The sequence below is a fragment of the Akebia trifoliata genome, chromosome 9, assembly GCF_017979445.1.
Source record: "Akebia trifoliata isolate Shusen 1 chromosome 9, ASM1797944v1, whole genome shotgun sequence".
Classification (NCBI taxonomy): Eukaryota; Viridiplantae; Streptophyta; class Magnoliopsida; order Ranunculales; family Lardizabalaceae; genus Akebia; species Akebia trifoliata.
Window position 1 is genome coordinate 14,728,557 of NC_141383.1, and position 23,668 is coordinate 14,752,224.

A 23,668-nucleotide genomic window follows, 5' to 3' on the forward strand; every position below is an offset into this window, starting at 1 on the left:
AAATGAGTTAAATATTTAGGCACCTAACCATTGTTATCACGTTGGATTAGCCAAGTAGTCTTTTATTCTGAGAATGGTGAGTTTTTTTGACGATGGGTTAGACTTAAAAGGTTGATGCGTCATAGAGACATCAAATTCAATGTGGTCTCTCTACATAGTAGAGTGTATCCTTATACTCCTCAAAGCTCCCTACAGATTCGCTGCCGCAAAGACGACAAAAACCAAATACTATTTCTCTACATCCAGAGACGAAACCGAAACAATGAACATCGGCCCACTCTCTCTATCTTTCTCTTTCAACAGCAAACCCAAAAAAGCTGAAACTTTTACTTCCAAAGGCCAAGATTTCTCACCAAAGAGACTTTATTAACACCCCAAAAAAAAAAAAAATCCTCTCTTTCTTTCGATTCACACCAATTTCTCAAGATCAAGGCACAGGGATTTATGAATCCAACGTTTCTGATGCGAATATGGGTGGGGTTACGTCTTCGATTGCTGCAAAATTCGCTTTTTTCCCACCAAATCCTCCTTCGTACAGTATGATCTCTGATGAATCATGTGGAGGTAAATTTTACATACCAGAGGTCCCTAGAAGGGATAATTTAGATGTGTTGAAGATCCGTACAAGACGAGGAAACGAAATCGTGGCTTTTTATTTGAAGCATCCCAAGGCCACTTCGACGATTCTCTACTCGCATGGTAATGCGGCCGATTTGGGTCAGATGTTCGAGCTCTTCCATGAATTAAGTATTCGTCTCCGCGTCAATCTTATGGGGTAATTTTTTAATATTTTTTGGCTTTTGTAATCTATCCATGGGTTTTAATTATGGTTTAAAGTTTCATTTAGTGGTCTGTTCTTGGGTTTTAAATGTTGAGATATTTACTTGATTTCATTTAGAATTTACAAATTTAATGGGGCTTAATTTTGTAATTTTTTAGTTAGATTAATGGGATTTCAGTTTGTGGTATGATCCGTTTGGTAACTTCACTAATGTTTGAAATTCAATTGTTTTAATCTATTTATGGATTTCAATTTAGGTTTAAAGATTTAGTTAAAGCTCAGTTTTTTAGGTTTATATTATGGTGATATATTTTTTGTTTGTTCTAGAATCTCGAAATTTATGATGCTTAATTTGGTAATTGTTTTTTTTCTTTTTTTGGTTGAAGGTTAATGGGATTTTAGTTCATGGTATGATCTGTTTGGTAACTCTACTAAAATTTTAAATTTAATTTCTTTTATCTTTACATGAGTTTAAAGATTCAGTTATAGCTCAGTTTCCGAGGTTTTGCTTACTGTGATATACGTTTTGTTTGGGTTGGTTTTCATGAATCTCGAAATTTTTCATGCTTAATTTGGTAATTGTTTTTCGGTTGAAGGTTAATGGGAATTTAGTTTTTGGTATGATCTGTTTGGGAACAGTATTGATCATGTCTGCATCGGACACTTACTTATTTTATGTTTGTGTTTCATTTATATTTGGTTTCTGCAATAAAACATGTAACTATAATACAGCGTGCAATGATTTTGATGCCACTGCTCTAATAATAATTCATTAATTTGCCAAAACTAGAGTGGAGGATTGCGACTGATTTTTTAATTTTCAATAAGAATTAGGATATGGTTATGATTTCTAAGATTATATATTTGATTCGAAGTTGCTATGACTTAAAATTGATGAAACAAAATTAGGGGGAAAGCCCAAGTGAAAAAGTCAAGAAAATGTGTTAGTAAATTGTTTGGATTCTCAAGGATCTTCTTCATTAGGTGGTGGAGTGTTTGGAAAGAGATGTAATGTAGCTTCCGCAACAAGATTGATGTCAAGGTACTTTTTTATTGATAAAATAGAAGAAGGTAGCTTTCAAGAGTATAAAACTTAAATTACTGAGATGGGAATCCATTTTAAATTTTTTGTTAGGGTTCTGCTTCTTTCTTTCTCAAGTTGGAGAAGAGTGATTCTACATGGAGGAGTAAGGATTTAGTAAAATTTTCATAGAAGAAACTGGTTAACTAATGGACAAAATTAGATCTTGATGGGTGGTTAGTTAATTTTGATTCCCAGCCTGGATGGTATTTGTAGTGGAATGGAAGAGATTTTGAAGAGAAAGGAATCTAATGGGGCAGATGTTCTAGCATTATTATAGGAGATAAATATTTTCCTCTTATTTTCATCATGTGCTGTATCATGGGCCTCTAAATGTGTCCATTGGGTTGTCAAGATAAACTCTCAGTCAAATATAGTATTTTTTTTATTTGATGAGCATTTTGTATAGAATTAACATGTTGTCAATTTCCTTGGGATGCAAAATGTTTCGGATTGTTATAAAGTGATGTACCCTTCCCGAAAAAAGGTCTATTGGACAATATATATTGGAGAGATTGCCGAATGGGACGTCTCATGCACATAAGATGGATATGTTTTGCCTGAAATACAATTTGGGATCTGAGTGATTTTGCACTTGAGGACAAGGGTCCTGTTTTTCATGGTACAAATGAAGGGTTTTAGCATCATTTTGCAAAGTTATTTTTGGAAATAACTTTTAGAAGCTTGAATTTATCAACTAGGGGGAAAAAAATATATGATAGGGTGAATAACGTAGAAACACCAATGGTTGGGAAAATTGACTTGATTGGGGCCTTCTTAGAAGCTCTTAATAAAGCTAAAATTGTAGATGAGGTTGAATATATAGAAATACGGAACCGTGATTCCAAAGGTAAATTCTCAGTTAAAATCTTTTATGAGTGATTGCCAACTCAAGAAGCCCGTCTTATGTATCTAATGAGCTTGATCGACCTTTTCTAGACAAATTGGTGTGGGATCAGCTCATCATGCGAAAAACTCTTGATTGTGGACCGAGAAGAAGGTTGAACATCCCGAGTAGAGGTGAGATATGCAAGAATAATGATGAGATGGTGGACCATGTTCTATTCATGCAGGGTTCCTTCTCTAAAGATGTCAATGCATTCGTTTGCTTAGATAGAAAGGGTGGTATTCTGATGCATTTCTCAATGTGGTTGCTTTATCTTGAAACTTTTTTTCCCTTTTTATTTTGTTGGAGCTTATTGAAAGAACACAATGAAAGGACTTTTGAGGCCAAGGAGAATAAAACAGAGAATGTAATTCTCTAGGTGAAGACCATTTCATTAGGTAGTCCTCCATTAATCGAGACATGAGGATAATTCAGTTTGAGGTCTTGGTGTTTTACTAAAGCTGCTATCTTCTGATATTTGTTATATCCTTGTGTTTTCTCTCTTTTCTTTCATTGTGAGAAGATTTCTTACTCTCACCCTTGTATGCATTTTTGATGTCTCATCCATCCTTTTAATAATTAACTTCACAAAAAAATGGCACGAAGCAAACAATAGCACTGTCAACATGACCAATGAGAGGGTTGTTTATCGGATGGATGGTTTGGAATAGTAATATCTGCCCTAGACAGGTAGAGAAAAACTCACACTATGGTGATGATTTTTGGAATGGTAATTGGGGCCCAAATGGAGATGAGTCAAGAACTGATTTTTGTGATGATGTTGGTTGTCAGTAGGTTATCCTCCCCATAAATCAGCATTGATTCATCTTGGTGTGAGCCTCACATAGGTTTGTTGAATTGTTTGTGCACACCCACCCACCTTGACACACATCCCTACAAAAAGTTAAGAGCAAAATAAAACAATGAAGAATATGATCACTTGCAATTTTGCAAATGATCATAACTAATTTTATGGCGTAAATTATGTATCTTGTAAGAATAACACAAATAAAAAAGATGTATATTTCAAATAACACAGATCACTGATCAAGAAGAATTCATTTGATATGATACATTGTAAGTATAGTTGCGTGCATGTAGATATTATTGCAAATTATTTAGTTTAGTTAAAATAATACGTGTATTGTATATAAATATATTTGTATGTAGATATGTATATGAATGTTCTCTTTCTGATTTTTATGGCTAACAAAGTTGGGATCTGGATCTTCGACCCTTTACTCCTCTAAATGTTTCTTTTTTTCTTTTATTTATTTATTTGAGCCACTGGCATCCTAATTCTCATTCACATCCTTTCATTGAAGAAGCAATATATGAAGTAAAATGGTCAATTCATTTGAATTGCATAGATCAAGTGTCAAACACAGTGTTTGAAGAGTCTGGCTCTTGGACTCGTAAATACATGACATGGGAGAGTGACTTTTAGTTGCTGGATGTGCTAGGAAGCTGCTCTTGGGAGTAGGAGCATCATAAAAAACTAGAAATTGAAATATTTTACAGTTGGAAGCAGGAGAGGGAATGGGATTCTGGAGTGGGAGTGTCAATTTTTACCGAGTGGGGTTTTTTTATTTTATTATTATTATTAGTCTTTTTGGTATGGTGCATGTGCTTAATAACTGTATATTGAACTTGGAGCTTGATACATTATGTATGAACCTTTAATTCAATTTACATGATATCTTGGAGAATTTTCATTTTTGTCCCTCTTAGCACATAACATTTGCACAAACACATACAGATATACACCATTTATTCAAAGAAATAATGTTTGTTACTTTCTTTCTTTGACTCTTCGATATTTGTTTTTTCCAGATATGATTACTCTGGCTATGGACAGTCAACGGGGAAGGTCAGATGCTTAGAATTTCCTTTTCCTAACTCACTGCAATGAAAACAGTTTGTCCTTTGTTGATATTATCTTTTTGACTCTTCATATCCATCTAAATATATGTGTCAATAAGTCATATATAATGAAAAAGATGATATCCTTCACATACAATAGATTTAATGTCTTTTTGTATCCCTTGTAATTTCTGTTTTATATATTTCCAAACATAATTTTCATTGAATTAGAATCATGTGTGCAAGAGAGATGTGATATATGACTAAAAATTGGAAAAGTATTTTTTTTTTTTAAACTAGAACACCCTGGCTCTGTAAACTTCTAACATGCCGAACGTTATCCATTTAGGTAATTCATGATTACATTGTATAAAGCTACCTAGTAGAAAAGTCTAGGAAAAGGTGCTTGATAATTCAATAATGGCAATCATCTGACATTAAATTCACGTTTCTAGGTGTGATCTCCTTGACTAAAGCCTTCCTCATGTGGAAAAAAAAATGCTTGGTGCCCGAAACAAAAGTCTCAAACTTCAAAATCCTGAAAATTATAGGTAATGAGTAATGAGATTGATTCTAATTGCAACTTCGACAACATACCTAGAAATACACTCTGATGACCAAGTCACTCTGAATTTTTGGCAGAGTAATGGGGTTAATTCTAAGAGATTACATACCTCTTTTCATTTTCAATCTCCTTTATATATTAAGGTGCAAAATCACCTCCGTTGCTTCCCCTACCCTGTTAGAACAGTGATGATTCTGACAAATCATGATTGGCTAGTACCAGTCCACGTCTTTTTGGTGTTAGGTTGTTCTTACATACCCAGGACCTGTGTGGCCTCTTTGCTGAAGGCGGTGGGCAGACGGTTGAGGCACATGACCACCATCCTGATCATAATAGGCGAACATTGCCTCCCTTTTAGGAACTTGTGATTAAGATGCCTTCATCCCAACTGACATGGGTTTGGAGTTGGATTAATTTTATGCCTTGATTTTCTTAGAAAAAAAGGTATATTATAGAGTACCTGGAGAAGTTATTATCTGGGAATTGTGAAAAGAAAGGAACCCAGATCTAATATATTCACTTCGCTTCTGTGGTTCATCTTCTAGAGACTGTCCACGACCTCTAAAAAAGCCAAACCCATTATTCTTACATATAATCCACATCTTAATGTTATTCTAGAATGTAAGTTTCTATTAATGTTAAGAGTTCTTTTTAAATGAAGAGTTTCTTATTCAGTTTCATATACTATTTAGTTTCAGTGTCCATCAATCTAAGTTTCTTATATGATTTGCCAATGAGCTTTGATCATTTTGAATGAATCATTGACATTATGTTAAACTCCAAAAACATTTTGCATCTTTATGGATAGTTTGAAAGCAGATATTCTTATTAATGTCATTTATATTTTCTCTTGGCTTAACGGTTTGCTTTTTTCCTTCGAAACAGCCCACTGAATGTAATACATATGCAGACATTGAGGCAGCATATAATTACCTCAAGGAGCAGTATGGGGCAAAAGATGAGGAAATAATATTATATGGTCAATCAGTTGGAAGTGGTCCAACTCTTGATCTTGCTACACGCCTACCAGACTTGAGAGCTGTGGTTCTACATAGCCCAATTCTCTCTGGATTGAGAGTATTATACCCTGTCAAGCGGACATATTGGTTCGACATTTACAAGGTAACACACACACACACACACACACGCACACATATATATATATGTATTAGTAACTCGTCTTATACCCATTTTTTGTGTTACATGGGAGCTAATTCCTTTGATTTACAGAATATTGAAAAAATTGGATTGGTGAGCTGTCCAGTTCTGGTAATCCATGTAAGTATTTATAATTTTCCCTATTTGTATTTTCAACCATCCCATCTTGTTTGCTCTTTGGTCTTTGATTGTATCTCTCCCTCTCTCCCTTTTTTTCCTGAGTATCTCTCACTGTCTGAATTGGTATTATTGATCTTTTCTTGGTATGAGACTTCATCTGACAATTTGAGAGAGAGAGAGAGAGGAGGGGGGGGGGGGGGGAGAGGCTATATTAACCAATAAAAAAATATACTTACTCTCTGTTTGTACTTCCTCTCGTGGGGTCCATGTGGATGACATTTTGGATGATCCAACTGTACATTAACTCATTTGCAACATGAAGATCGTCATTGATAAAAATCATTCCATTCTAACTATGCTAACTACATTAAAAAACTGCCTTAAATTTTACAGTTTGAATGAACAGTCCAAATTCTTCAAATTCAAGTCATGTTTTAACGGTCTAAAATATGTTAGAATGGATAGGAATTTTTTTATGATGGTCTTCAAGGCATTGACAATACACTATATGGTTGGTTGGTCTAAATTATTATCCAAATGGGGCCCCACTAATGGGAGTACACACACTCTATATATATATTCCCATGCATTCTCTTTGGGGTTAAGCGTAGGGGTGTCGATGGGTTGGTTCCTAAGGTTTCTAAGATTGAAACCATCCTGGGTTTTTTGGTTATGGTTCTTGTCGGTTTCGGTTTTGGTTTTAAATTTAGTGGAATCACAAGTGAAACCACCAAAAACCGCGGGTACCCATCGATTCGGGTTCTTAATAAATGGTAGGAAAAAATCTCTAAGTGATGGCATGTTCTATTTTCTTTATACGCAAGTTATGTTTTCATCATAAAATATGAAAAAATATATATTATTTACAAATTATTGCAATAAATAAATAAATAAATAATTCTTTCAAGAACACAATGTGCCATCTATAAAAACATCAATAGCATAATTACATATTCAAAAGCTAAACTCTAGTCTATTTACAAATAATAAACTTATAGGGAAGGTAGACATTTTAAATTAGAGTACATAAATTTATGTAGTATCTATTAACTTTAAAAGGTACAAAAACTTTCAACCATTTATAATATGAAAAAATTAGTAAAACAAATTAGGTCTAGGTACTTGTGGGTACCCATCAGGTAGAATCAATCGGGTTTGGTTCTTATTTAGTTCAGACCCTTTTAGACCTATAGAAGATCATATTAGGATTTAGAGACGAAAAAAAAAGAAAAGAATGGAAAAAGTGGGAGGAGTCGAACTTGACTTTTTCACTATGAACCGTGGTATATAAAGCTAGAAAACAAATGAAATTACAAAGATGCCCTTATGGCACATATATAAAATATTGATATATCTACCACTCTCCCTGAAGTTAGAGAACATATATATATATCATATAATCTCCGCTTGTTACATAGAAAAGTAAGCCTATCATTTCCCAACGACTTAGAAAACAGACCAGGAAATAAGATTTGATGTGGAGAAGTACCATCAAGGATAGTAGTAGGCATACGGTTAATGAGATGACTAGTAGTAAGCACAGCCTCACTCCAAGAATATTTGGAAACCTTTATTTGAAACATAAAGGCATGAGCAACCTTAAGAAAGTGACGATTTTTACATTCAGCTACCCCATTTTGTTGAGGGGTATGAACACAAGATGATTGATGGATGATTCCGTGAGACCAAATAAGTAGTATAACAACCAAGAAAAAAATTCTTTGGCATTATCAGAATGTAAAATGCATAAAGAAGTACCAAATTAAGTTCGAATTTCCATATGAAACATTTGAAATATGTTAAACAATTCAGAACGGTCCTTCATTAAAAATAACTGAGTCATCCTTAAATAGTTATTCCTTGAATAGTCATCCACAAAAATAACAAAATATTTAAGCATGAAGTCAAAATATAGTGGGGGAAGGGCCCCATACATTAGAATGTACCAAATGAAAAGGACTGGACTCTCTAGGACTCACACTAAGTGGAAAAGACACTTGATGGTGTTTGCTAAACTGACACACTTCATAATTAAGTGTGAAGTCTTTATTTAAAACATTAACTAGACTCCGTAAAATACGAAAAAAAATGACAATGTCAATAATGCCATTGAGAGTTGCTAGAAGATGAATGAAGAGTTGTTAGGATTGGAGCATTGTCGAGAAGATACAGACCATCTATTTCAAGTTCGCCACCAATCATCTTCGTCTTTAGATCCTGAAATACACGGTGAGAAGGGAAAATGTCACTTAGCAATCCAATTTCTTTGTAAATTGACTCACAGAAAGAAGACTAAACGAAATTTTAGGAACATAAAATACTGACAATGTTGTTAAATAGCATTTGTGATCAGCACATGTTCGTATTTGCCATTTCGCACATCGCATATGCTGCAAGGAAAAAAATGAAAAAGAAAAAAAAGAAAAAAAGAAAAGAAAAGAAAATGTGGAGTAATTTTCTTTTTCTTTTGAGTCTTGAGAGTGAGAAAGTGACTTAAGTTGAGACTTGAACTTTAAGAGTAATAGTGTAAAGTAGAGATTAGAGAATATTTATATTTATATGAGAATGTATTAGAAAGTGTAATTAGATTTAGTAGTTGGAGGCTTTGTAAGGGTAAGAAAGGGAATATAAGGTAGAAAAGATGTTGTAAAAGGAGTATGGGGGTAGAAGTGGGATATTTATAAGAGAAAAATGAGTTTATGCTATAAAAAAAAATTTGTGTCCAAAATGTATGCTCTCGCATATTGTGCAGATAGCATACTTTTGTATATGCAATGGTAAAGCATATGCGAAAAATAGTTTGGAAATGGCATATGTAGTCGCATATTCGCATATGCGATCGCATTTGACAACATCGAATACTGAGGATAAAGAAAGACTAGGATTGGGTTGTGAAGTTCCTAACCCAACAACTTTTGAAAATGACCCATCAACTACTTTAACGTTTTGACAAGAAGATGGAAAAATAGATGATAAAAGGTGTGAATTACCTTTCATATGATCTGATGCACCAAAATCAATGATCAGGGACTCATAAATGATAATAAACAAGTGCATACCTTACTTGTCTGAGCTTAAGTAGCAATTGCTGATGAGTTGGAAACTAGTTTGTCATTCTTCTCTCGAGAAAGGACAATGGATTCTTTCTCTATACTTTGGTTTGATGAAATAGTAGGTTGAATAATATCCAGAGCTGAAGATAATGAGGCCTGAGGGACAATTGGTCTCCCATGAAGATTCTAACAAAAGTCAATAATGTGTTATTCGGTACACTTTTGAGTTCTATGGTCTCCCCCTAAATTTCTACTACCACCTCTGCCTCCACGACTACCACCATGTCCCCCATGACTATCTATGTGACCACCACCACCACCACGATCTCTAATATTAACTAAAGTAAAGCGATCACTCGTAAGTTGGCCATTGTCTGGTAGAATGATCCTCTTTAGCTTGGAGAAAACATCTATTAAGGAAAGAAGATCAGGACTTCCTAAAATCTAGGATTTGATTGCATCATACTCTGATTGGAAGGATAAAAGAATATGAATAACATTCATGTCCTTTCTTTGCTTCTGTATTTTAAGGATATCATTAGAAATGGGTTGATATTGATTCAACTCCTCACACATACACATCAATGAAGCGAAGGTTTGATCCAAGTTTTATCATCATACTATAAAGAGAAATACTACTGAGTGGTCTCATAAATTCAGGTAAATATTATTGGATCCCAAATACATACACCTCAGTCATTCCCAAATCTCTTTCGCAGTATCCAAAAACATAAAATTAGCACTAATTTGAGGCTCTATACTGTTCCACAACCAAGTAACGATCTGATTACCTTCTTGTTCTAACATTTCAATGGCTTTTTCATTAAGAAAATTAGACTTCGCCTTTGTTAAATGAGATTTCTTACCTTTGGCCTTTAAAAAGATCTCTACATCCTTCGATCACTATATTTAGTTATTTCCATTTAAGCGAATGGAAGTCATTTTGGTTCCAACCAAATCAATAGATATATCCTAGATAGTCTTTCGCTCTATGATGAAACATATTATTGCCCGAGAATCAACAAAATTACTCTTCAATTTTCAGCACTTCCCCCACAAAATTAATTTTTTCAGATATTTTCGTAAAAGATTTTCTACCATTGAAAAATCTTTTGGACACAAATTCCTTATAGCCAAGATGTGCAAAAGACCTCCGAAAAAAAAAGAAAAATATATCTCAGTGAAGTTGCAGTGTTTTAAAACCCCTCCAGATAAAATCGTAGGGCTCCAAATTCCTTTCTAATAAATTGCATAACTCCAATACCCATGAAAATGAAATCGCAGGGTACCTTAAAGGCCAGAAACACAATCTCAAACCTAACCACCACAACTAACCACTAACAACTGACGAAAATCCTTTGATCTATGATCACATTATGGATATTTTCTAACGACATTGACAAAATTTTCCAAATAGAGAAAAGAAGAAAATACGGAAGAAGAGGAAAGATAATCAAAATCTGACAGCTAGAGTGGCTTTGATACCATGTAGAATATCATATTGGGGTTTAGAGAAGAAAAAAAAAAGAAAGGAGAATATGGGAAGAGTCGAACTTGACTCTCTCATTATGAACCATGGTATATATAAAACTAGAAAACAAATAAAATTACAAAGATGTCCTTATGACACATAAAATATTGATATATCTATCAAGACCCAACTTTAATTGGATATTGAAAATATGATCCAGAACCAGAGTTTTCAGTTGCTATCATTGACACCCGTAATTAAGGATGTAGAAGAAGAAAGCCAATAAAGTTGGACTAGCATTATTGAAAAATGTGGGATAAGGGGAAAGGTAATATATAAAGTTGAAGGGGTATTCTTGGAAAATAGTAGAAAATGAATGATAATAAAGTTGGTGGGGTATTCTTGGAAAAGGGGAGAAGAGAAATGCTACAGAGTTGAAAGTTGAAAGGGTATTCTTGTAGGGTGTAGAAGAGGAAAGGCAATAAAGTTGGAGGGGTATTTTTGAAAATGAGAAAAGGGATAAGGCAATTAAGTTGAAAGTTGTCCTCGCGATGTGTTATGAGATTAAATCTCAATTACTTTTTGTGGGTTGGGGGGGTAAAAATGGTGAGAGAATCGTCATTTTATATTAAATTTTACCCATGCCTACCAATACAAACACCCTCTTTGGGGTTAAAGGGGTAGAGGAAAGGCTATACAGTTAGATAAGTATTATTGGAAAATGGAAAGAAGAAGAAAGACAATATATAAAGTATTCTTGGAAAGTGGGGTTAAAAGAGAAAACACAATAAAAATGAAGAGTTATTCTTTAAAAATGATAGAAAAGAAAAGTCAATAAAGTTGAAAGTTGAAGGGGTATTTTTTAAATGGGGGTAGGAGAGGAATTATAATAAAGTTGGAGTGGTATTCTTGGAAAGGAGGAGAAGAGAAAAGGTAATAAAGTTGAAAGTTGTCCTCAAGATGCATTATTCGATTAAATCTCAACTACTCTTTGTAAGGGAATAAGGATGGAAACAACAGTTTTGCCTTATTGTATTAATGTATATATGAAGAATGATGATGTCCAAGTGCTCATGGAGGATGTTAGCATTGCCCAACTTTTAGTGAACTGTCGATGCCCTTCAAAGCATTTCAACATATTTTATTTAGAAGGGCAACTCAATTTTCAAAATAAAAGATTGACTGCCCTTATAAATAAAACATGTTTAAATGTTGTTTTTTTTATTGATGTTTGTTTAAAGGCTATCATCCATTGAAAGAGTTGGACGATGCAAACGTCCCATTTGGACATTATTATTCCCCATATATATACAAGGCGATCATCTCCTCATCTTTATCTCCCCATAAATCATAAAGAATAGTTGAGATTTAATCTCATAATGCATCCAGATGACAACTTTCAATTTGATTGCCTTTTCTCTTTTCCTCCTTTCCAAGAATACCCTTCCAACTTTATTGCTTTTCTCTTCTACCCTCATTTCCAATAATTCCCCTTCAACTTTCAACTTTATTACCTTTTCTCTTCTCTCTCTTCCAAGAATACTCCTTTAACTTTATTTATTGTCTTTCCTCTCCCTTTTTTCCAATAATAATCCAACTTTATTGCCTTCCTCTTCTACCACTTAACCACAAAGAGGATGCCCATGCCAATAGGCATGAACAAAATCTAGTATATATATAGGAAAAAGGTTGCATGGACTGAAGGATGAGTAGAGCTTGGACCAAACCTCTCATTTGGGCCATGTGGACTGCCACATAGGTCCAAATGACACCTCCCCCCCCCCCCCCCCAATACAATTTAGGATTTAGATTAGGTTTGAAAAAAAATTTGTTTCAATCTTAAGACTATGAAAATGGATGGTTGTTGAACTCCCAAATTAAAAAAATGAAATCAAATGATGAAAACAAGTTGTTTTTTATTTTATTTTTGTTCTTAGAATTGTATGCTTTATAAACATGTGGCACCCGATTGTGTTTGGGTGCCACGTGGACATGTGGTCCATATGGATAAGTGGTCCTTCGGTCCATGTAACCCCATCTCATATGTATTTATGCAATTTTTTTTCCATATATATTGTGTAAATATTTCCTTCTTCTATTTAATATTTTCAAATTGTGAGGTTAGAAGCTGGATTTGGGACCTTTTTACCATTGTGGTACTTCACAGGTGATCTCCAAGATGTTTCAGGCTTCTTTGGTTGAAGAGCATGTGCATGTCCTCCTAAACTCATTTTGAGATAGAGCACAATGAATGAAATTAAGAGCCTTCATATTATCAGCACTCTAGCTCTTCCCCCTCAGTCCATCTAGCTCTTTCTTTAGGCCTTGTGATGGTAATTTCTCATTTTGTTTGGTGGGAACTTCCCATCCCTCCTTGATGATATGCCAAGCTGTTACGCTGAGGGAATTCAGGAAAATCATCATCCTAGCCTACCAATAGGTGTAGTTTGTACCATCAAAGAAAGGGGATGAGAGACGAATTGACCCTCAAATCTTGTCATAGCTCAAAGAACTAGTATCTACTCTAGATGGTTAAATTGTTAAGAATAACCCATTCTGATACCAATTGGAAATACTCCTTTGAACCTTGTTCCAGTCCTAGGGGGATGAATAGGACTTTTAAAATTCGTTCTGAATTTTTGTCCTTCTCTAGCCACCTAGGTAGGCCAAAGTGAGTGTTCTACTAGCTAGAGCTAATCTCCATGCTAAATTAAAACATGGTATCTTTAAATGGATTAATTATTCAAGCATTGCAATATGGATACTATTAAGATGGCATACAAAGTGGAAATTAATCATGCTTACCTACAAATGATTAAGAAATTCAATCCACAATCAACAAGCAAGATTTATAGTGGTTCAGCAACTTTCCTACATCCACTCCTAAGGGCACCTTACTTAGGGCCTTGGTATTCCACTAAACAAGAGGTTTAAGGTTCATCTCAAACCTTTTACAATTGATATTTAACCTAAGAAAATGACAAACCTAAACATCACTCACTACATACCACACTTTGGTTTTATGCTTAGGTTCACCAAAAACCTTAACCTGAGATTCATTCCCAACACTACCGAGGTTTCGGACTTGGGAAACCTAAACCCAATACACCTCTTGAAATGTTATCTATCTTTCCTAGAGCTTCGTTTTATCCTTAAGAAACCATGAAACTTTGAACAAGAGAGGTTAAAAAGAAAAACAAAAATTAAGACTATTGCCTCTTGGTGAATGATCTTCGTATGTAGTTTGGAAAGTTTTGAATCTTCAAAGCATCATACAATCCTTCACTTCCACCTTTTCTAGAGAACTCCTTAAGATGTTTTTTGAATGCTTGATGAGATTATGCCAACAAAAAAGAAAGGTGTGTAAAGAAAGTGATCAATCCTAGGAAGAAGGGTTTGCCTTTGTGGAAACTAGGGTTCCTAGGGGCAAAGAAGGCTAGAGAGAGTTTGTGCAAGTGGAGGTCTCTAGGGCTCTCTCCTTGATCAACCAAAAATGAGCAAAGAAGTCAAGATCCAATTTATAAATTTTGAATGAAACGGATTTCTTTGGCTAGTCGAAAGCTCAAACTGCTAAAAAATGACTACGTTCAGTTAGCCAAAGTAAGTATTTGGTTAGTCAAGGATGGACCTTCGGTTAGCCGAAGGTAGTTGATGCCTCAAAGACCACTTTTGTACTCTCTGGAAAAGAAACAAAAGGTTGGTTCAATTACTCGAAGTAAGTTTTTCGGCTAGCCAAGAAATAGGTGGCACGTCACTGAACAGAGCAATTTTTACTCTATTCAAAGGCATTTCGCCTAAGGAGAAAATGAGTGTAAGGACTCTAATAAGGATGTGCAAAGGGGTTTTTTACCTTGAGAAGTTGGTACAACCACAAATATTTACCTAGAAGGTTCCGTTAAAGGTTGGGACTTTGACTTGATCTAACTAATGAGTCACGGATACAGTGGCTATGATTCAAACAAAAATGTCATGGAATTGACAACCACAAGTGTGATGACTAACATAACCATCTAGAGATTTCTAGAGCATTAAAAGAGGAAGGTTTCTTGAAATGCTTAACAGTGATAAATTTTATCTCAATGGTTTTTAGGTTTGAGAGGGATAAAGTTAAAAAGGAATAGTTCATGACTGTGATGGATAAAGAAAATTGTCAGAAAGAAAGAGAAGTAAAATTAAAGGCATAAATAGAAAGAGGGAGAACCATGAAGTCAACCACGTTTCGTTTGCGCTAAGGATCTTGGTCGTTCTGATACCAAGAAGGGGAGAAAGGAGATTTAGATGCTAGAATGAGGTTGGGGGAAGAGAGAGAGAGTATCACGTCCCAAAATCTTAGCATGCATTCCATGTGTTAGAATCTTGAGGTGTGAGATATTTTCCATACAATGATAAACACATGTAACAATGATACCATTCATTGCAGCAGATACAATAAGTAAATAAAAGCAACATTCTAACTCACAACTCCCTTTTATTTATATAACAGAAAGAAATATTGGTATATGGTACCAAATATATACTAACTTGTTTTCTCAATATAAATTGATCTACCCTACCTGTTGATGCCAACAACACACAAACTACTAATCCAGAAATTGTAACAATCCTAAAGCTGATCATCAATCACTGGAATTTCGTGAAATTGAGATGAGTGGTAGGGTGAATAATAGGGAAGTTATCCAACAAGAAACACACATTTCTAAGTCATAGTCCTAATATGCAGATTAATTATACAAATTCATTTATAAATAATGCAGATTTATTAAAATAATAAATAAATTCTAAAAATTCTCAAGTAATTATGAAATAAAACAGAATAAAATATTGTCATAAACCTAAAAATACTAGAATGTGTCATCAACTCATAATATAGCCCATAATAATTGAGTATCATAATAGAGAATTGAGGGTGTGATTGATGTGAACATCTTAGTTGATATACAATTGATCAAATACTTCATCGTTGCAGAATTCCATTGTTAGTTCTTGATTCTATGGCCAGTCGTTGCCATATTTGGTTGACTAATCTTTTAGCTCAAATTGATTGTTGACCAAGGCCTTAAGAAATGGGTCTTTTGAGTTGGTTATTCTTTCCTGACTAGTATAGACTATTAATGACCATTGATTAGCCATATTATGTATGTCAATCTAGCATGTGTGCGATCTTCAGTAAAACTCTATCATTTATACAATTATCTTTACATCTTATTTGCTATTAAAGATAAAAAGGAATTTCTTGGATTCCTACTATGATGTTGTGTTTTTATTTATCACATACTACGTAAGAAATTAGACATCGCAATTGTTATCCTATAATAATGTGTCACTTCGGAAGTAACACGGCAAATTATTGTTTATAGGCATTTACAATCTCTTTAATAGATCATTAAAATAATCTATAGTATAAATTTTCTCTTTTTTAAAACATTAAACTTTTTTCTTTATACAAAACGTAAAAAAAAATTCTTTTTTAAAATATGAAACAAAAAAAAAATAGACAATGAGTTGAATACCCAGCCTATCTCTCAAAATGAGCGCATCAGATAGTATGAATTGACTTTCGTGGTGAAACACAACTTTCACTTGTACGAATTGACTTTTGGATGAAACACAAGTTTCACATGTACAAAGTAACTTTTAGGGTGAAACCAAACTTTCGTTTGTACGAGCTATATTTTGGGGAGAAGTGCAATTTTTGTTTGTACAAACTTATTTTCGGCGCTAGATGAACTATCTCTTGTTATCTTTCATTTTCCTTTCGTGTCTTACACGGCAACTAGTTGAAGTATTTTCATAAATGAATCGTTCTCTTTCGCTCGTTCGTGTCTTACATAACTCTCGAGTCGAAGCATATCTCACAGTTCGTTCCTTACATGGCATAAGCCGAAACATTTTCTCTCATCGTGACTTACACGACATAAGCCGAAGAATATCTCACTTACACTGAGTGATCTCTCCAGATACACACTCAACTAAGAATCACATTCTCCCTTCTTAGTCCATCAAACAAGTGATCACACCTCCAATGTGACTTTAAAATAAACCAACCAACATCTCTTTTGAAAATCATTTTTTTCCCTTTAGTTCAGAATTCGAAATTTTATTTTCAAAATTAATAAAACTATCCTTGAAATCATAGTGAAAATTTTGAGCTTCAAATAATCAGTTTTTTCATAAAACGGTTCTCATGTTCAATTAGTTGAAATCACAAAATAATTTTTTTGTAGTTTTTCTATATTTTTTGTTATGAAAGTCTTCCAAAATATTTTTTTTCCACAATAACTTTTCTACTTGTAGACTAAATGGCTAATTAAAACAAATTTTTAATTAATCATAAACTATGTTGGATTTACCTCAGAGCCTTGCTCGATTACCCCAATTAGTTTAGTAATAAGAAACATTATTGGTTTTATTCAAAACCAATTTTAAAGGAGAAAACTTCTAAAGAAAAACACTTTGCTCGATGTTAACCAAAACCTCATATAATATGAATAAACATTGGTATAGCAAATTTTTAATATAACATGCATGAATTTTGTTGAAGTACATACATTGAACTTAAATTTCAAAATAATTTATTTTCTTTGAAACAAAATCATTTTTTCAAAACGAATCTATGACTTCAAAGTTCCCTGCCTATTTGAATTTTATTCTTAACTTTTGAACTCGACGATCTAAATCTTTATTGAACTAGTCCGATATTTATTCACTTTCTACCGAGATTAAAACTTAAATCAAATGTCAAAGAACAAACAAGTTTTAGATTCAGCTTCTCTATGACGGTGTGTTTTCTTTTATATGAATATGAATTAACTTCTTATATTTATATAATTTCTTTTAAAATATTTTTTTTGGGGGCAACTAACTTAAACCATCACATTAGGCTCACACTAAACTATGTTTCTTGGCTATTCTAAATCTAATGACAAGACTTAATTGACTCAAACATTCTCATATCACAACTTTGATAAATAAATGATCAATTTCATTAAATTTATTCCTCGAGATACATAATAAATTTCTAGGGCATTGCAGAGAGAGAGAGAGGCTTAAGAGTGAGACCTATAGGATTCTAAAGGAGTGAACTGGCGTAGTAGTGAGTATAAAAAGAAAGGTATGGAAGGTTAAGGCTAAAAGGTTGTAAAGAAGCTAAGGCTACAAAAGCTAATTTGGCTATGGAGGAGAAGTGGCTTATTGAGGACTTCGAAGAAATGGAGTCTTAAATAAAGGATGGTGGTGGAGTAGGTAAAGTAGGATAGGTTATGAGATGTAAGGTGTGGTAATTGGGTAAAAAGTTGGTGAGGCTGATAGGTAGGTATCCTATGGATAAGTAAGGAGTAATGTTTATTTTATGGTTAGACAGGAATGTTTAGAGAAAGTTATGGTTTGTTTGTTGGTGTGATGGTAGGTAAGGAGAATGATGAGTTTGATGTGAACGGTGTGTTAGGTTTGGAGAATGCTTAATTTGTAATTTTTTGTATTCCCTTTTTATGATATGGATGGATGGATAGGTGGTATGTATAGATGGTATGATGGATATATGGTATAGTCACCAAGTCGGGGTTCAGGAATAAGTTGACAAGGGAAAATTTCAAAAAATACGGTAGAATTGAAAAAAATTGAGCTAGGGTTAGGACCCTGTAATTGTTCCTTCTAGGAGTTGTTCCCGTCTTACATAATCAAATACCATGTTTAAATTACAATAACAAATCACCAAACCTCATATTAAATTATGACAAGTAACCACATGTCTACAACACAATCCAGGTTTATATTGTTCAAAATATAAAAAGATAACAATCATGAGTGTAAGTTAAGATTCATCAATGTTATCTTCATTGGCATCATCATTATCTAACACTTCATCAGTAGTCATCTTTTCTTGCTAGCGCATCAAGCACATCTTTATTTTTATTTTTTATTTTCGATTTAATCACAAAGTTCATGATTTAATTGTGAAGTTTGTAAAAGTTGAGACTTAATGAAAACCTTGCAATTAAATTGGTGAAGGAAATTTCATGACTTTTTCAAGAAGTCGCAGATTTTGGTGACTGATATATGGGTGAATCACATGGGATATTATATTGTATTATAAATGACAATGGAAAATAAAAGAGCAATAAAGAGGAGAAATGGTGAAGGGATTAGAGGACTTTATATGGAAGACTCCTGTTGTACAAGGGACTTGAGAGTGAAAAGTGGCTCTTAAAACCTACATTTGCCCTCCATCCAGCTATTATGATCATTTAGAGCCACAAGAAGACCAAGAATTTCTTGACAATAAAACCATGGTCGAGATCCCTATTTAATAAAGAAGGTACATCCTCTGGTGATGCTACTTCCGAGGAATCAGAGAATGAGCCTTTCTCTAACGATGAACAACATAAAGAAATCAAAGAAGAAAAAGAGAATAATTGCTATTAAACAAAGTTTTAATAGTGATTACAAAATTGATTTCTGTAAACTTTTTGAAAGACCTTTGTTGCATAACTTACAAAATCAACAGGTCTACAAATCTGGAAATTGGTGCAAATAAAACATATTGTGCTAAGTCCAACTCAATGGCTCATGGACTTAGAAAATGGAAATTTGTTCGACTGTTCTTACTACACCCAAGGTAGGTTATTCATTTCTTATCAGATGTGTTGGTCCTTTCTATAGACAACATCACTCAGTTGGTGAATCAAATATTCACTAGTCTTCATATTCTCAAAGATGGATTTGAGTTTCATCAGGATCTAAAATGGCTTTCAAGTATCATCAGAAGTAATGCATACATCCATCCTTATATTGATACACGCAATGTTTATAAGGAGCGGAAATATGGGGACTGGGATCTAAAATTCAAATTTACTGCCTTTGCAACAATTTGTTAAGGAATTTTGGGAACTATTTATGAACTAAACCATAAACAACGATAAGCCCATAAAAATAAACCATAGGCCTAAAAAAAAATGTTTGTGTGCATTTTTTTAAAACATGTTTAAAACTAAAAATGCATCACTAGAGGTACAAAATGTGTTTTAAGCATAACATTTTCAAAACCGGAAAAAAAAAAACAAAAATGTATGTCAAGACTGGTCACTGCTAAATGTCAAATAACAATAATCAGGAAGAGATTAAGCATATTTAGTTAGCTACTCATGTACTTATTTTTGAGATCTGCTATTGGCACCTTTTTACTTATTATACCCCAATTAATAATAAAGAAAATAAGTGAATGGTTGGGGTGTTAATAGAAGCTCTTTCATTTTTGTTTGCTAGAATTATATTTTTTGGGGGTTTAGGATTTTTATGAGCCTAATCATAATTGTAAACAACTACTGAATTTTGTTTGAACAAGTGTCATAGTGTTTTGTAATGTTGAAATTTTAATTTGAGCCAAACTTTGGTAATTTTTGAAGAGAATGTTTTAATTTTTAATTGGGTGATAAATAATTTAAGAAATTGGAAGTAACAAGTAAAAGGTGGGGTGCCAAGAGCAGCTTTTTTATTTTTCTTTGTATGAATTTTTTGAACTTAATGTTAAATTCATATATGTTCTTCAGGGAACGACGGATGAAGTTGTTGATTGCACCCATGGGAAGCAACTGTGGGAGCTTAGCAAGGAAAAGTATGAACCTCTTTGGATAAATGGTGGTGGGCATTGCAATCTCGAACTTTACCCTGAATACATCAAACACATGAAGAAATTTGTGTCAACCGTTGGTAAGTCAAAAGCTTCCAATAAAAGAACCAAGGTGGAATATGATAACAGTAAACCGTCTGAAATTGGAAACTCGGATGCATCTGAAGTGGGCTCAGATCGTCCCGAGGTTTCTAGAAACAGTTTAGATAGTCGACTTGAGAAATCTAAGAAGTTGAGCAAACCTGAGAAGTCACGGATGAGTACTGACCATGTTGAAAGGTATAGGAGAAGAAAGGGCTTGGTCTGGTAATTAACTTATGAAGAGCAACTCAAATAAGTTACAATATGCATCTCTAATGATGCATTACCTCATCATAATAGAAAACATCAAATGGAGCATGATCACACTTTGTAATGCCAAATCCGTTTATGGTTGAAATAGAGAATGTAACTCACACTATGTACACAAATTTAGCTGAATCTTTTTCTTAGACTAGTCGAACTGCGTTGAATCTATTGTTTGCATTCCTGATGAAATTAAATGTTTATTAGTTATCTTGTTGACTGTGGTGTATTATGGGGCTTATTAGTTATAGTTGAAAATTTAACTATTTGATCCTATTTTGATCCAAAATTAAGATTTTCAATGGATGTGGCCTTTACAATGGTGAACCAAATGACACCAAGCATTTCGGTTGTCTCCAATTATAGATGGGTGTGTTATAGTTTCACGGTCTTGGTTTCCTATAGGTTTTATTACTGTCTCTCATTTTTTTATTGAACTTGTGTATGAGATGTCTTGGATTCTGTTGGCGCTAGGAAGAGTTGCAGGAAAATAGTGATTGTTCTTGTTCTATTCCATCGATGTAGGCACACTGCCAAATCACGTAAATCCTTGTTTGCGATAGTTTGTCTCTTTGTTGTTTCTTGTTTTTCACACTCGTGATTTCAACTAATGGTCTTTTACACTTTCAGTGAATCCAGGAAATTCAGCTTCTGATGGTTAGACAGGTTGGACAAAGGCCATGAAATATGTATATACCTACTGGTTCCTGTTGTCAGAAGGCACCCTGTAGTCGTCAAAGCTATGAAAGCGACCAAATGTAAAAAAAAGATCAGAATGCCTATCTCATTCTTCATGTTCCCTTAAGCTTTGAATCAGATTGCATGTGAAAAAGTCTTTTTAAGACTTGTTAAAAAGTTCTAAAGCAACTATGGTTATATTTATAATTTAAATAGTCCAATGCTCTCAAGGTAGCTCTTCTTTTACATTGTTGTGATTCATCAATATTTCATTGTGTTTGCTCAAATCCAAACCGATGATCGGTCTGATTTTTTGGTGATTTCCATATAGATCGTCCAATCATAGGGTTTTCACATGGTATTTTGGAAGTCGGAAGGTGAGAAAGGTTGAATAACGGGTAGAGTAGTAAGAAAAGATCTGGGAACACGTGGCCAACATTACTCAAATCCAACAGCTAGAAACCAATGATCAAACTATAGAAGGGAAGGGCCAAAAATACGTTGGGTTGTTGAGCTACAAATAATGTGCCCCATGAAGTGACAAAAGAATTGGTTTGATAATCTTAAAAGAGTGATCAACCAAGCAAAATTGGCATTAGATAGAAAATGTGAAACCAAGGAAGTCAAGCGTTGTTTTAATAACTCATGAATCACAAAATATAAGGGATAGTTATATTGCAAGTTGTGCAACAAAATGTGTCACACTGATTCATACACCATTTTTTTAAGTCAAGTAATGTATGTGTATGTATTGGTTGGGATTGGGTGACTCATGAAAAATACATGATCGTTATCGTTCTAACACAAAATCCAATGATTGGAATACATAATACAACGATCAAGAATTAAATGTTTGCATGTTAATATTATCAATGAGAAAATTTTGATATTTTCATTTCTAATCACAAGAGCTTTTTTTTTTTTTTTTTTTTTTCTATACAAATCACCCCACTTTTACTCTTGGGTGGTAACTTGATAGTTCAATTAGTGAACTTTTTCTTTCTTTATGCCCCTTACCTTGACAAAAGTTTTTAAAGTATCAAAAATACCCTTTTCTCACCTATTTTAACATACCTCTGAATTTTTATTTTTAACTTTTTAAATTGTGATTGCTATCCATTACGATAATTTGTTAAAGTGAATAACTAATACAGGACAACACTTATAATTTCAAAATTTTAGATGTAAGTTTCAATTTATTTTTGAAAATTATGAGTATAAATTAAGAATAATATATACTCATAATTTTGGAGATTTACTAACTTTTCATCTGAGTGCTCATTTCGTCACCTTAATTATTTAACTAAAACAATTTTTTAAGTTATTTTTTAAAAAGAAAAAAAAGTTACTTTTCATTTTGTTAATGTGAGGGTATTAAAAGAGAAAAGTAAAATCTATATTACTTTATAAAAACACTCACCCCTTGTGTCTCTCTTTATTCAACAAAACAGTACTGACTATACATATAAGCGGCGGTTCATGGGACATATGTAAAAATAATGATTTTTCAAAATATAGGTTAAAGGTTTTGGATTGAGCTGATTTTTTGCGAGGATGGTCACTATGATTAGGAGATCATCCTCACAAAAAATCAACTCAATTTGAAATTTCTAAATTCATCAAAAGTGATTTACAAATTATTGACAAAAATTACCAAAAAAATCGACGGTCCACATTCTAAATCACTTTTAATGGTGTTAGAAGTTTCAGATTGGACTGATTTTTTCTTTTTCGAATGATCTTCCCATCATATAGATCATCCTCACCAAAAATCAGCTCAATTCGAAACTTCTAACCCATATTTTGAAAATTTATTAATGTTACATTGTTTTTACACATATTTTTCATGTCCCTTGATCCGTTCCCTACATATAATGCCCACATCTATTAAACCAATAATTTTTCATGAAAAATACATTTTGCACTGACTATTAATCATATAATCTAATAATATCATAATCAAAAACACAAATTCTATAAGATTTTTCAAGACAGAAGAGTATAAAATACGACTCACATAAAATTTAAGTATTTCATCGTTA

General features: G+C 33.5%; 1 protein-coding gene across 2 annotated transcripts; it reads left to right on the plus strand.

The window, feature by feature from the left end:
• The first annotated feature begins 177 nt into the window (after nt 1–177).
• On the plus strand, nt 178–21,872 carry LOC147394364 (uncharacterized). 2 transcript variants are annotated; one of them, XM_086454682.1, is made up of 6 exons: nt 178–775; nt 4,582–4,618; nt 6,062–6,298; nt 6,407–6,454; nt 20,524–21,490; nt 21,579–21,872. In XM_086454682.1, the coding sequence occupies exons 1-5, from the start codon at nt 471–473 to the stop codon at nt 20,911–20,913; spliced, it is 1,017 nt and encodes a 338-aa protein (XP_086310808.1). In that variant the 5' UTR covers nt 178–470; the 3' UTR covers nt 20,914–21,490; nt 21,579–21,872. The 2 variants fall into 2 exon arrangements, with proteins under 2 accessions (XP_086310808.1, XP_086310810.1); XM_086454684.1 differs by having other exon boundaries at nt 184–775; nt 20,524–20,683.
• Nucleotides 21,873–23,668: the final 1,796 nt, after the last annotated feature.

Coding starts and splice junctions, on each gene's coding strand:
- LOC147394364 (XM_086454682.1), top strand. CDS start 471: ATGGGTGGGGTTACGTCTTCGATTGCTGCAAAATTCGCTTTTTTCCCA. Junction 4,619..6,061: donor ATGGACAGTCAACGGGGAAG/GTCAGATGCTTA, acceptor CCTTCGAAACAG/CCCACTGAATGTAATACATA. Junction 6,299..6,406: donor ATTGGTTCGACATTTACAAG/GTAACACACACA, acceptor TTTGATTTACAG/AATATTGAAAAAATTGGATT.